The 12,891-nt window shown below is 38.7% G+C and overlaps 1 protein-coding gene across 3 annotated transcripts; it reads left to right on the top strand.

Annotated features, from left to right (window-relative positions):
* The first annotated feature begins 3,041 nt into the window (after window positions 1-3,041).
* LOC103702195 (3beta-hydroxysteroid-dehydrogenase/decarboxylase) lies at window positions 3,042-12,200 on the top strand. 3 transcript variants are annotated; one of them, XM_088701681.2, is made up of 13 exons: window positions 3,072-3,433; window positions 6,522-6,611; window positions 6,857-6,990; window positions 7,084-7,254; window positions 7,410-7,532; window positions 7,595-7,674; window positions 8,386-8,584; window positions 8,700-8,790; window positions 8,872-9,046; window positions 9,464-9,620; window positions 9,828-9,894; window positions 10,047-10,220; window positions 11,935-12,200. In XM_088701681.2, the coding sequence occupies exons 1-12, from the start codon at window positions 3,193-3,195 to the stop codon at window positions 10,181-10,183; spliced, it is 1,665 nt and encodes a 554-aa protein (XP_088557807.2). In that variant the 5' UTR covers window positions 3,072-3,192; the 3' UTR covers window positions 10,184-10,220; window positions 11,935-12,200. The 3 variants fall into 3 exon arrangements, with proteins under 3 accessions (XP_026658559.4, XP_088557807.2, XP_088557806.2); XM_088701680.2 differs by having other exon boundaries at window positions 11,967-12,200; XM_026802758.4 differs by lacking the exon at window positions 11,935-12,200 and having other exon boundaries at window positions 3,042-3,433; window positions 10,047-10,504.
* Window positions 12,201-12,891: the final 691 nt, after the last annotated feature.

Raw genomic sequence — 12,891 nt, forward strand, 5'->3', positions numbered from 1 at the left:
TGCCTGCCGAGCTGCTCAAAAGAGGACACCGTGTTCGGCTTCAGACCAGAGAACCAAAGCCGAGCGGTCCCTCGGAGGGTTGCTGGGAAGGCCTTGCAGAGTATGGCCTCCGAGGACCCTTGTAGGGCCATGAGGGCCCGATAACTCTCCAAGTGGTCGAGGGGGTCGGTGATTCCGCTGTAGGGCTCCACCTGAGGCATTTTGAACCTCGCGGGAACTGGCTCGTCCTCGATCTGGCGGGAGAAGGGGGACTTGGTAGTGAACTCAAAGTCCCCTTCCTGTCTTGCCTTCTTGCTGTGGAGTGCCGCAATCTGGCGCTCCAGATGCTCGACTTTTCGGTCGAGCTCCCCCACCCGTGGGATTGTCGCTGTGGTTTGCGCCAGCTCACGGTGATCCGGGGCTGACTCCGCCTCAGAAAGTTGGGGTCTCCGGTCGAAACCTTCTCCCGGTAACTCTCTCCGGGGAGAAGCTCGTTCTCCATTGTTGGCTCTGGAGGAGCCATGCAAATTTTGGCTGGGGAGAACCGGGCCGTTGGGGAGACACTCCGGCGGGGCCTGGGCCTGCGGGGGAAGTGCCGGTAAAGCCTCCACGCGCCGCAGGCCCTGAACGGCGGCGGCCAGGGCCTGGACTTGCTGTGCCAGGGCATTGAACTGTTCCGGCTGGACCTGAGGAGCTGGGTCAGCCGGAGTTGGAGAATTCTGGACGGAGTGTCCAGGACTTTGCGGGGGACGCCGGGAGACGTTAGAGGCTCCCTTACTTCTCAACTTCATGACTGCTACTCGGGCCCTTCCTCTAGCGCCAACTGTTGCTGGAAATTGGACCCGGGGGCAATCTTCGGTCGAGGAGAGGGAGCGACTGTTAGTCCTCACGGCGGGGCGGCGGTCTGTCGGCGGGCGGCGTCCTCCGTCCGGGGCGGTCGGAGAGAAGGAACAGCAGGTCCTCGCAGCGGGGCGGCGATCCGTTGGCTGGCGGCGTCCTCCGTCCGGGTGCCTGCACACGAACCGGTGGCCGGGTTCTCCGGCGCCGGCCCTCCGACGCTCAAGTCAGGGAGGGGGCAAATAGTGGGGAGAAGGAGATAAACAGTGATTTTTGGGTGTATGAATGTTCCCCTCCCCTCTTGAGAGGCCAAGGCTCCCTTTTATATGCGGGGGTCGGTTTACCTGTGATGTAACAGGGCGAGGCCGTAGTACGGCTTGGCATGTTGTTCAGGTCGGCGCTCGGTCAGGCGAATCATTGCACTGATGTCGGCGGTATGGCCGAGATCAGAGACTTATCATAGTCGACTAGACCCTGCTGGGTCGATTTGCCGTGGAGAGCTGGGGATCCGTAGATGTCAGGAGCCATGCGCATTTATTGTGGAGTAAGTCGGAGATCCGCATTTATTATGGAGTAAGCCGGAGATCCGCATTTATTATGGAGTAAGCCGGAGATCCGCATTAATGGTGGAGTAAGCCGGAGATCCGCATTTATTGTTGAGTGTGCCGGAAGATTACAGCGGCCATGCGCAATAAATGCCGGAGGGGTGTTAGAGTACGGTCCTCGAACATCGGGGTTTCTCTTAGGTCGGAGGTTTCGGGGTCGGTCGTCTTGTGGCCGAGCGTTCCGAGGTCGGACGCTGACTTCGGCTGTCCGGGGTCGGAGGTTGTACGGCTTCTTAGGGGCATTTATGTCATTTGGGGGGAAACTTTATTCCCCCCAACAATTACAAAACGAAAAAAATAAAAAAAATGATGCACTTCTATATTTTCGTGACATTCCTTTTATTTGTCGTTCTGCTGGGGTGCAGAGGTTGTTTTCTACATGGCTGCTCCTCGCTCATCCATCAAAAATTACCACCTTCATCACTCAGTTAATTGGTGCCAATACATCTCCCTACTGTGACTTGCAATGTCATGACATTCATAAAAATTCAAATTGCCGATCTCCTTAAAATATTTTCTGTCTGGTATTATATTGTATTATTAGAATAGTGGATTTGTTTTTGAGAGGAAAACTTTAATTATCCTTGAGTTGTTTTTGCATCTGCAGGAACGAAGAGTGTTATTGATGCTTGTATCGAATGCAAAGTTAAGCGGCTTAACTATACTAGCTCGCATGGTGTTGTCTTTGATGGTGTTCATGGAATTTGTAATGGCAAGGAGTCAATGCCATATCCAATGAAGGTCATGATGCTATATTGTCTATACTTTCAATTTTGTGGCACTGTTTCTTTCTAAGATATGGGATCCTTCTGACTCATATTTTTGATCTTCCAGTTTGATGACTTGTTCTGAGACTAAAGCAGAAAGAGAAAAACTGGTGATAAAGGCAAATGGTAGGACTGACCTTCTGACATGCTGCATACGTCCTAGTAGCATTTTTGGCCCTGGCGATAAACTTTTGGTGCCAAGGTAATGCATGCTATTTTTGGACATACTGATATAAATTGTTACAAAAAAATATATGTTTCAGTTTTACTATTGCTAATTTCTGTCCCTAGTCCAAATGGCTATGTTTGTACAAACTAAACAAAAACAAACATATTTGCTTGTCAAAATCATTTTTTGCCACCTTCCTTCGTTTTAGCATACTTATATGCTTTAACTTGTAGTGAAAGCAACAGATTTGAATTTCATTTTGTTTTTATCTTTGACTTTAGAAGCCTTCTGCCTTCAGTAATGTGCTCTTATTGATCAGTCTTCCTTTCCCATTTCCATTATTGTAAGTAAAGTATATCATTGGTGATGGAAACCATATGGATGGCTTAACCATTTTTTTTTTTTTTTATACAACGACTGATTACCCAACTTTAGAGTAGGTGCAGAGAACAGAATTATAAGTAAGAAAATAGCTTAAGGATAGAAGAGAAGCCTCCTACTATGTTCAAAATATATTTTCAAAATGTTGGACGGTGTAGGTGGCAACCTAATCTGCTGTTCTGTTTGTTTTTTAATACATATTTTAGCGTTAGAAATCGGTGCCATGCAGGGTGGGCATTATTTTTGCTTGTACTTGATTTTTTTTATATATATATTTTATTGCAGCTAACCTTCCTTCCTCTCAAATCACTCACATGCACGTGCCGCGTCAAGACAACCCAGTACGGGTTTAAATGCTACATGGCCGGTTTTTCCGGTTTTGGAGGGAATCAGGCTTCCGTATTCGGGCGATACCTGAACTCGCGCTTCATATTCACCGGCGGTCTCGAGAAGAATGGGCGAAGTCGGCGGCGGCGAGCGGTGGTGCGTGGTGACCGGCGGGCGGGGCTTCTCCGCCCGGCACCTGGTGGAGATGCTGCTCCGCTCCGGCGAATGGTGCGTGCGGGTCGCCGATCTGTTCTCCTCCATCAAGCTCGACCCCCACGAGGAGGATGGCGTCCTCGCCCATGCGCTCAGCTCCGGCCGCGCCGTCTACGTCTCCGCGGATCTCCGCAACAAAGCCCAGGTCATCAAAGGTAGTACGTAAGGGATCTTTCTCTCTTTCCTTGGAATGTAATCAGATTTTGCTGGTTTTGCACCAAAAAGATTGCAATTTTCGTATGTTTAATGCTTCCGATTCTGTTATTATTCTATGGATTTGCGTCCATATGGATTGATTGGGAGATTTGATGGTGGTATAATTGATAGATCAATTCTTGTTCCTGGTTCTGTCTACAATGTTTGGTATCTGGAAGTAAGCCCCGTTTGGAGGAGTTGTTGCAATTAATTGGCGGTAGAGTTTTTTTGAAGTAGAGTTGTTGGAAGTAGAGCTTTTATGAAAAGCGGTTTGCTGTTTGGTAACTATATTAACATATGTTTGGTAAAAGAGCTGAGAAAATAATTTTATATGAAAAAATTACAATAAAGAATATTGCATAGTATTATACAACAGAACATAATAAAATATATATATATATTAATACATAAATATATGATATAGTATAATATCACTATGATGTAATATAATATTATTAAAATATAGTAATATAATATTATTATACTATAGTAATATAACATTGTATACTATAATATAATAATTTAATATAATATTAAATTATTTGACATATCATGTCAATGTATTATTATATAATTTAATATAATATAATATTATATTTATAGTATAATACTATAATAAAGGTACAAAATATCATAATTATTAGCGTATATTATTTTTTTATAATATAATATAATATTAAATTATTTAACATTACATATTAATGTATTATGGCATAATATAATATAATATATTATTTATAATATAATATATTATTTATAATATAGTACAATAATAAAGATATAAAATATTATAATTATTAGCATAAATTTAATTTTTTATAATATAACATAATATTAAATCATTAGTTAAAAAAATAGCTTTCCAACAAAGCCCAAAACAGCTTTTTCGGAAAGCTCCAAAATGGAGCTTCTCCTAAAAAGCTGTTTTTAACTTTCTGGGAAAGCTAAAACAGCTTTCAAAATTTTTTTTCAAGCATCTTTTTTCATCCAAAAGTGCTTTTGGAGGGCCAGAAAGTGCTTTTTAGCTCCCTAAAAGTTTTCCCAAAAGAGCCTAAATTAGCTTAAAAAGATGAACCTTTTTGAGCTTTATGGCCCTATTGGTTCTTGCTCATGAGCTCAAAGCATCAAAGGAGGAATATTTTTCGAACTGGTGCTCATAAAGTTTTGATTTACTCTGGATATATACTATCATTTAAATATCGATTTCTTAGAGACTGGTGATTAAAACTAGAGAGGATACTACTCTAGTACCTTGAATGGGTTCCACCCTTGTATCAAAAAAAAAAAAAAAGGTTCCACTAAATAATTTGACGGTCTTAACTACGTCTCTTTGTTTCCGCTACATCTGACCTTCCCTTCTGATGTGTTGCCCAGCATGCTTGGTCGGTAAGGGATATCTTCTTCTCGAGCATGGTAATTTGGAAATCTAACTACTATGAGCTTGTTTTACTTTTGTCAGTTGGAAAAAAAGTGCTCTTAGATCCATCCCAGATGTGCTTTCTGGCTTTGAGAAGCATTATATTGAAGCTACTCTCTGTCTTCGTGCTATTCCACTACCCGGTCATGTTCTTGGTGCATCCTTGCATTTCTCATTGCTCAGACTTTATATCAGTATTTACAAAAGAAGTGAGATACTTCCATAGCCCTTTGGGTGCTGGAATTCTTTTGTGTACTAGTAGATTATAGTAAGATACTAAGTCATGAGTACGATTTATTGGCTTCAAGAAATATGGAGGATTTCATCAGGTTGGTCTGCCTGTTCATAATTCTTCCTTGTTGCAACATTTGAACTGGCTGATATTTTAGCTCAGAATATATTTTGGAAAATGTGAAGGACTGATGATGACATGATACTTGGTGGCTCAAGCCCATTCATTTTGCGTGTTAGTGATACATGCAACTTTTGATGCTTGAGGTCAGGGTTTATGAATAGTGATTATTATGATATGTTGGTTGAGATTTGTATTTTTTAGTGTTTGTAATGCTACTGATTCCATATAGTAATCTAGAGATTTTATGGTTCGCGACGGAACACATTTCTTGTTTATAATAACTGAAATGTCATTTTCTACAATGGCATAACTTCATGAAAATATGTTATTTATTAGTTTCCCCAAGTTGTCCTACAACGAAGATAATTGCAACTTGAAGCCCACCATCTGGAAGTATGAAGGATATTATGTTTTTATTTGTTCCTTGTTGCATATTATGTTGATATCTTCTTAGCCATCATAAGTGAAGGATAAGAAGTACTAGCCATCATGGTACCACTAACTGGCAGTATGAAAAAGAGAAAATAATCTCTACTTTTGTCACCCATCTATCCATTTTTTTTTTTTTTTCTCTTGGGGCTCGTTTGGCTCACCGAAAGTATTTTTCCTCCTAGGAATATGATTCCTGTGAAACAAATTCATAGGAAGAGGATGCCTAGAAAAGTACTTTTGGCATGTTTGGTTGACCATGGAAAAATGACAAATTTCTAAAATGCTGATGTTTGGTTGGCCATCCACTTTTCTGGAAAAGTTATATATAATTCCTATCATGTCCTTAATAAAAATTAGATCTTTAATGCCTCTTTAATGCTTCTTTAATGTTGAAGGGTCTTTTTGGAAAAAAGTAAAAATAGAGTGATTCCCGCCTCATGGGAAAGACTTTCCCGTGAAATGTGGGAATCATATTTCCATGGGAATACAACTTTTCCGTCTTTCTTCTTTGAAAACTTCAACCAAACAAGAGGCATCTCATTACTTTCCCGTTGACCACACTTTTATCACTTCTTTTTCTTTTTCCGTGAACCAAATGAGCCCTTGGTTTCATCATTTTATTTTTATGCAGAAAATATTTTTGTAATAACAAATAATACTTGATGAGAACACGATGTTTGGAGTCCTGAACTCCTTAATTACGTCATAGCATTGAATGCAACCATGGTAGCTTTGGTTCATTTCATTACCTTGTCTTACTCATTAATAACAAAATAAAGAAACAAAAAATGATGCACTTCTATATTTTCGTGACATTCCTTTTATTTGTCTTTCTGTTGGGCAGCATTTCAGGGCGCAGAGGTTGTTTTCCACATGGCTGCTCCTGACTCATCCATCAACAATTACCACCTTCATCACTCAGTTAATGTTGAAGGTTAGATTTCGAAGAATTTATTATTGATTTTAATTTTGTTTCTATAATTGTAAGTTACAAATGGAACTGGTGCCTATACATCTCCCTACCGTACGTGACTCGCAATGTCATGACATTCATAAAAATTCAAATTGCTGATCTCCTTAAAATATTTTCTGTCTGGTATTATATTGTATTATTAGAATAGTGGATTTGTTTTTGACAGGAAAACTTTAATTACTCTTGAGTTTTTTTTGCATCTGCAGGAACGAAGAATGTTATTGATGCTTGTATCGAATGCGAAGTTAAGCGACTTATCTATACTAGCTCATCTAGTGTTGTCTTTGATGGCGTTCATGGAATTTGTGACGGCAAGGAGTCAATGCCATATCCAAATAAGGTCACGATGCTATATTGTCTATACTTTCAATTTTGTGGCACTGCTTCTTTATAAGATATGGGATTATTCTGACTCATATTTTTGATCCTCCAGTTTAATGACTCATATTCTGAGACCAAAGCAGAAGGAGAAAAACTGGTGATAAAGGCAAATGGTAGGACTGACCTTCTGACATGCTGCATACGTCCTAGTAGCATTTTTGGCCCTGGAGATAAACTTTTTGTGCCAACGGTAGTTGCTGTTGCAAGGGCTGGGAAATCCAAGGTAATGCGTGACTATTTTTCGACATATTGATATGAATTATTACAAAAGTATATGTTTCAGTTTTACTATTGCTATTTTCTGTCCCTAGTCCAAATGGTTATGTGCCTTCTGTAATATACTGTTATTGATCAGTCTTCCTTTTCCATTATTGTAAGTATATCGTTGGTGATGGAAACAATATGGATGACTTCACATATGTTGAAAATGTGGCACATGCCCATGTATGCGCTGAGCGAACTCTAGCCTCAGAAGTGGGTGCCAAGAAAGCTGCAGGACAGGTATCATTTTTGCTTGCACTTGATTTCTTTTTATAAGTTGTCATAATATGATGTTTATGCAGGCTTATTTCATCACGAATATGGAACCAATAAAATTCTGGGAGTTCATATCACTTATTATTGAAGGTCTGGGATATGAGAGGTGCACCTTACTTTTCCTGGCAGTGGTTTCTTGTTCATTCATAGAATTCTAGTGATTAAAGCTTGGTATTGAAATTTGAGTCATTAATATTGTCTTTGCCACTAGTATTGATCTGTCAATTATATGTTTCCGGTTTAGCATTAGACCTTAGTAGCTATCAGAGTTTTAACCTGTCAATTTCCTTGAAGATTAACGTTTACTGAAATTGAGAATGCTTCATGTCTGGCATTCTAGAATAAGTATTGAGTTGGAAAGTACGTTGGAATGTTTTTTTTTAAAACATATATAAATATATATGCACATATTCTATATCAAAAATGCCTCTCAGTTTGTCAATGTTCTTTCTGTCAAAATACATAGATTAGGTTTCATAGGTACTTACATATTCTAATTCAAAAGTGGCATTTAGGTTCTCAATGTTCCTTGTGTCATATTACATGTATAAAGTTAGGCTTCATGAACGCATACATATCCTATATCAAAAAGCAGCATTTAGGTTCTCAATGATCTGTCTGCCAAATTGCATATGTACAAAATTAGGTTTCTCTGTTAATGCTTTCAATATTTCGATAACAGTCAAGTGAGAAGGATGGAATTTTATAGCTGAAACATCTTTCAAACTTTCAGATGCATCACTTTTGTCCCTCTTTCATTATGAATGCGCATGGCATTGCCCTCTATCTAATACGTGCCAAGTTTTCTGAATTTCAGGCCTACAATTAAAATTCCTGTCTCTGCTATCATGCCGATAGCCCATGTAGTAGAGTGGACATACAAATTGTTCTCTCGGTATGGCATGCGTGTCCCCCAGCTGACACCTTCAAGAATTAGGCTTCTCTCATGCAACAGGACTTTCAGTTGTGCAAAAGCTAAAGATCAACTTGGTTATGAACCTATTGTATCACTTAAGGTATTAAATTCATGACATCGCATATGATTCAATAGTCTCTATGTTTTGGGCTAGTAGTTGGGTTCGCATTAATTGCTTATGCAATTTTATTTTGCTTTTCCCATTACAATTGTAGGATGGTCTGAAGAGAACAATTGAGTCATACCCCAATTTGAGAGCTGAGAAGAGAACATCGAAGGCTTCCATCTACTTGGGGAATGGAAATAGTATGGTTCGGTTAGATTGACATGTTTTTAACTCTGTTCATATTTAATTTACTGAAAAGCTTGATTAATGTGTCCTTTCAGTTGCCGACACGATTCTTTGGAAGGATAAGAAACAAACGTTCGCAACATTGTTCGTCCTGGCTGCTATTTATTATTACTTATTTGCATGTGGATGTACCATCATTACAGCAATGGCAATGCTTCTCTCGTTGGTTGCTTTGTTCTTGTTTGTGCACGGAATGTTACCTACGAAAGTGTAAGTATCATTCCTTGCTTTGTCTGTTGGTTTAATTTGTTTTAATTGATGCTAAGCAATGATAACCTGGAATTCAGGAATCACAGGATGCCTATGAGTTTGTTTACTTCTAAATATGAGAAAATGATTGGATTATTTTCAGCCTTCACAAACATATTCTTGTATGCGGTGATGATTTGTCAAATATGATTTATTTTCATGGCAGAGACAAATATTTTCATGCAGTCGGATGCTTTTCCATATTTCATAACTGGATAGCGGCAGTGACACTGACATAGCTTTATATTAGGAGTAAATTTCCATTGTTTAATTTTTCCATTTCCTTCTGGCTCTTCTGACATATCATTTGAATTCTTGACCAGTTATTGATAACTATTTACTTAGTTGATGATAACAAAAAAAGTGCTGTTGGTGCAGATTTGGTTACAAAATTGAGAAACTATCACCTTCACATTTTCACTTATCAGAAGAGAAGGCGCATCGTCTTGCTTGTTCTGTCAGTTCTTCATGGAATTCTGCAGTTGGCATACTAAGATCTCTTTGCAAGGGAAATGTCTGGCCACTATTTTTCAAAGTATATAACACTAATAATTTACAATCTATTGTCTTTTCCATTAAATGACTGCATGTTTATTTTTTATTATTCTTTCATAATCTATCCTTCTTTTTGTCAATGCATGAGCTATACCACCCCCCCCCCCCCCCCCTCCCCTATTTGTGATGTGTGATGCTTTCTAGGGTTTATGCTGTTTATTTGTTTCTCACAAATGAAATTTAACAGGTGGTTCTCGCCCTTTTGGTTCTCAACCTTTTTGGAGCCATGTCACTGCAGACCACATATAAAATAGGTCTCAGCATTTTTTCTTTTCATTTTGTTTCACTCCTTTTTTCCCGGATTCTCTTGAAAAATTCATCATCAAGAAACTTGCTATGTAGGACAAAGATAATGCATATTTGGTTCTACATCATTTAGCTGACATGTTTTGTTCTCTAACTGCAGGTATTCCGCTATTTTTTGTCGCAGCCTTAGTTTATGAAAAATGGGAGGATAAAATCGATCGCCTATTTGATGATGCTTTCACCTGCATTTTGAAACTGAAGTCCAATGTTCCACGGATATGCCCATGGCTCTCGTAGTTATATGATATGGCAGCTCCAAAGTTCCATGAGCAAAGTGAGCCGACTCTAGTTACTGCACTGGGTCTTTAAACCCATCATTAGCTTTGTTGCCATCCCTTTATGTTGGATCAATCTGTCAAAGCTAGTTGTCTATGATAGCCTATCTCAGTATATATATATTGATGGAAATAGAGATTTGATTTTGAAATGTACTTTGCATAGTTAGGCTGTATTATATTTATCACATGCTTAGATTAAGGAGTCTTAATTGCTGTAATTAGTCTCTTTATTCTATATAATGAGAGAAGACTCAAAGGTGAGGCACATTTTTCCAGCAAACCCTTGTTTTGACATGGTATCAGAGCTTGGCCATTTTTTTTGTGATTCTCTTGTCTTCTTGGTACTGTACATTACAAAATTGCTTCTGTAGTTTCTTCGAGCTTCATGGGTACGTTTTGCCTTTGAGTGCTTCTTTGTGTTCTAATCCTTTAGGATTCTAAGTCTTGTTTTGGGGATTTTTTTATCTTGGTTGTTGTGATACATTTTGGCCCTGCTATTCCAACTATTCTTGGTTGCAACTCTTGTAAACCTTTTGTCTTCTGTCTTAGTGGCCCGATTTGTTGCATAATCCTTCTTTGTTCAAGATGTCTTTTGAAAAATCTGAGTTTTCTTGCATCTGTTTTTCGGGAAAGAATTATTTTGCCTAGGAATTTCAATTCCAAATATTTGTCAAGGGCAAAGAACTATGGGGACACCTTGATGGGTCTTATTCTAAACCCACTGACAGTGCTAAAGTAGCAGAGTGGGAAGTGAAGGATGCAGTTTTGAATCTCCGCCCCTATAAAACAGCCAAAGGTATGTGGGATTATTTGAAACGGGTTTGCAACCAAGAGAATGATGCTAGAAGGTTTCAATTGGAATTTGATATTGCAAACTACAATCAAGGGGGCTTGTCTATTTAAGAATACTACTCTGGTTTTATTAATTTGTGGACTAAATACTCTAATATTGTGTATGCCAAAGTTTTTGTAAAGTCATTGTCTGCTATTCAAAAGGTCCGTGAAATAAGCAAGAGAGATCAATTTTTGATGAAATTGCGTCCATATTTTGAAATTGTTCGTTCTAACTTAATGAACCGATCTTTTACACCATCTTTGGATACTTGTTTGAGTGAGCTTTTGTGAGAGGAACAACGCTGCTTTATATGAGGAATGTTAAATGCTACAGTTGTAAGCAATTTAATTTGGCCATATTGCAACTCACTTCAGAAGAAATTTTGCAATTAATGCAAGGAGAAAAGGCACATCATCACAACATGTTCGATGCGACCACAATCGCAATCAAAGAGCATTTTAAGCTATTGTTAGAACTCCAACTTTTGATTCCTTGGATTCTCTCTCTAATGCAACGATGTCTTCACAAACTTCTTCAACTACAGTTGCTGCCTCAGGTTTTTCTAACATCTGAAATGGTTCAACAGATGATCTTCTCTGCTTTTTCAGTACTTGAACTTACTGGTAATGGTAAATCTCCTTCAAACTTTTGGCTCTTTGATTCTGCATCCTCGAATCATATGACCTATTCCTCCAAGAATCTTTCTAATGTCAAAAACTATAATGGCAATACGTAAATTCATACTGCAAATGGGGATTTGCTACCTATTACAGCCATTGGTGAAGTCTCTTCCTCTTTGAAAGATGTTTTTCTTTCTCCTGGCTTATCTAGTAATCTTATCTCCATTGGACAATTGGTTGACAATAACTGTGAAGTTCTTTTTTCTCGATCTGGTTGTATTGTGCAGGATTAGGTGTCAGAGAAGGTGATCGCATGGGGGCCTAAATGCGGATGACTCTTTTCTTTACACATACCTATACCAGCTGCTGTTTGTGATTTCAAGTTGTTTTTCTTTGCTTGTTTTGCTGTCAAAAATAAGAGTCAGATGTGGCATAATCGTCTAGGCCCCCCAAATTCCAAAGTTTTGCTTTATATACTAAATTTTGGTTTCCTTGATAATAAAACTTAGTATTCTTCTAAAGATGTTGCGTTTGATTGTTCTAGCTGTAAATTGGGCAAAAGCAAAGTTCTGCCTTTCCCAACTCATAATACTCTTTCCACCAACTATTTTGATCTGATTCATACTGATGTCTGGGGTATTGCACCTGTTGTTTCTCATGCTCAATACAAATACTTTGTGACATTCATTGATGACCACAATAGATTCACATGGATCTACTTTCTTCGTCAAAATTTAAAGTCTTTGAAGTCTTCAAGAATTTCTTAGCATTCATTGAAAATCAATTTTCCCCCTGCATCAAGACCTTAAGATCAGATTCAGGTGGAAAATACATGTCTCATGAATTCCAGAATTTTCTCCAACAAAAGGGAATCGTATTTCAACGATTTTGCCCATCCACTCCACAATAGAACGGTGTTGCCGAAAGAAAGCACCGTCATCTTTTTGATGAGGTTCGAACTTTGCTTCTTGAGTTATCTGTTCCATCTAGATTTTGGGTTGAAGCTCTTAGTATTGTACTTTACTTAAGTAATCGACTTCCAACTCTAAATTGCAGTATGAATCTTCATATTTTCGACTATACCATTGTCATCTAAGGTACTCTGATCTCCATACTTTTGGATGTGTCTGTTTTGTCCATCTATCTCCTCATGAATGAAATAAACTTTCTACCCAGTCTATGGTCCATAACATATAATAAAATTCATAAAAT

Source organism: Phoenix dactylifera, chromosome 7 (genome assembly GCF_051530095.1).
Source record: "Phoenix dactylifera cultivar Ajwa chromosome 7, Ajwa_hap1_PhDact_Kaust_v1.1, whole genome shotgun sequence".
NCBI lineage: Eukaryota > Viridiplantae > Streptophyta > Magnoliopsida > Arecales > Arecaceae > Phoenix > Phoenix dactylifera.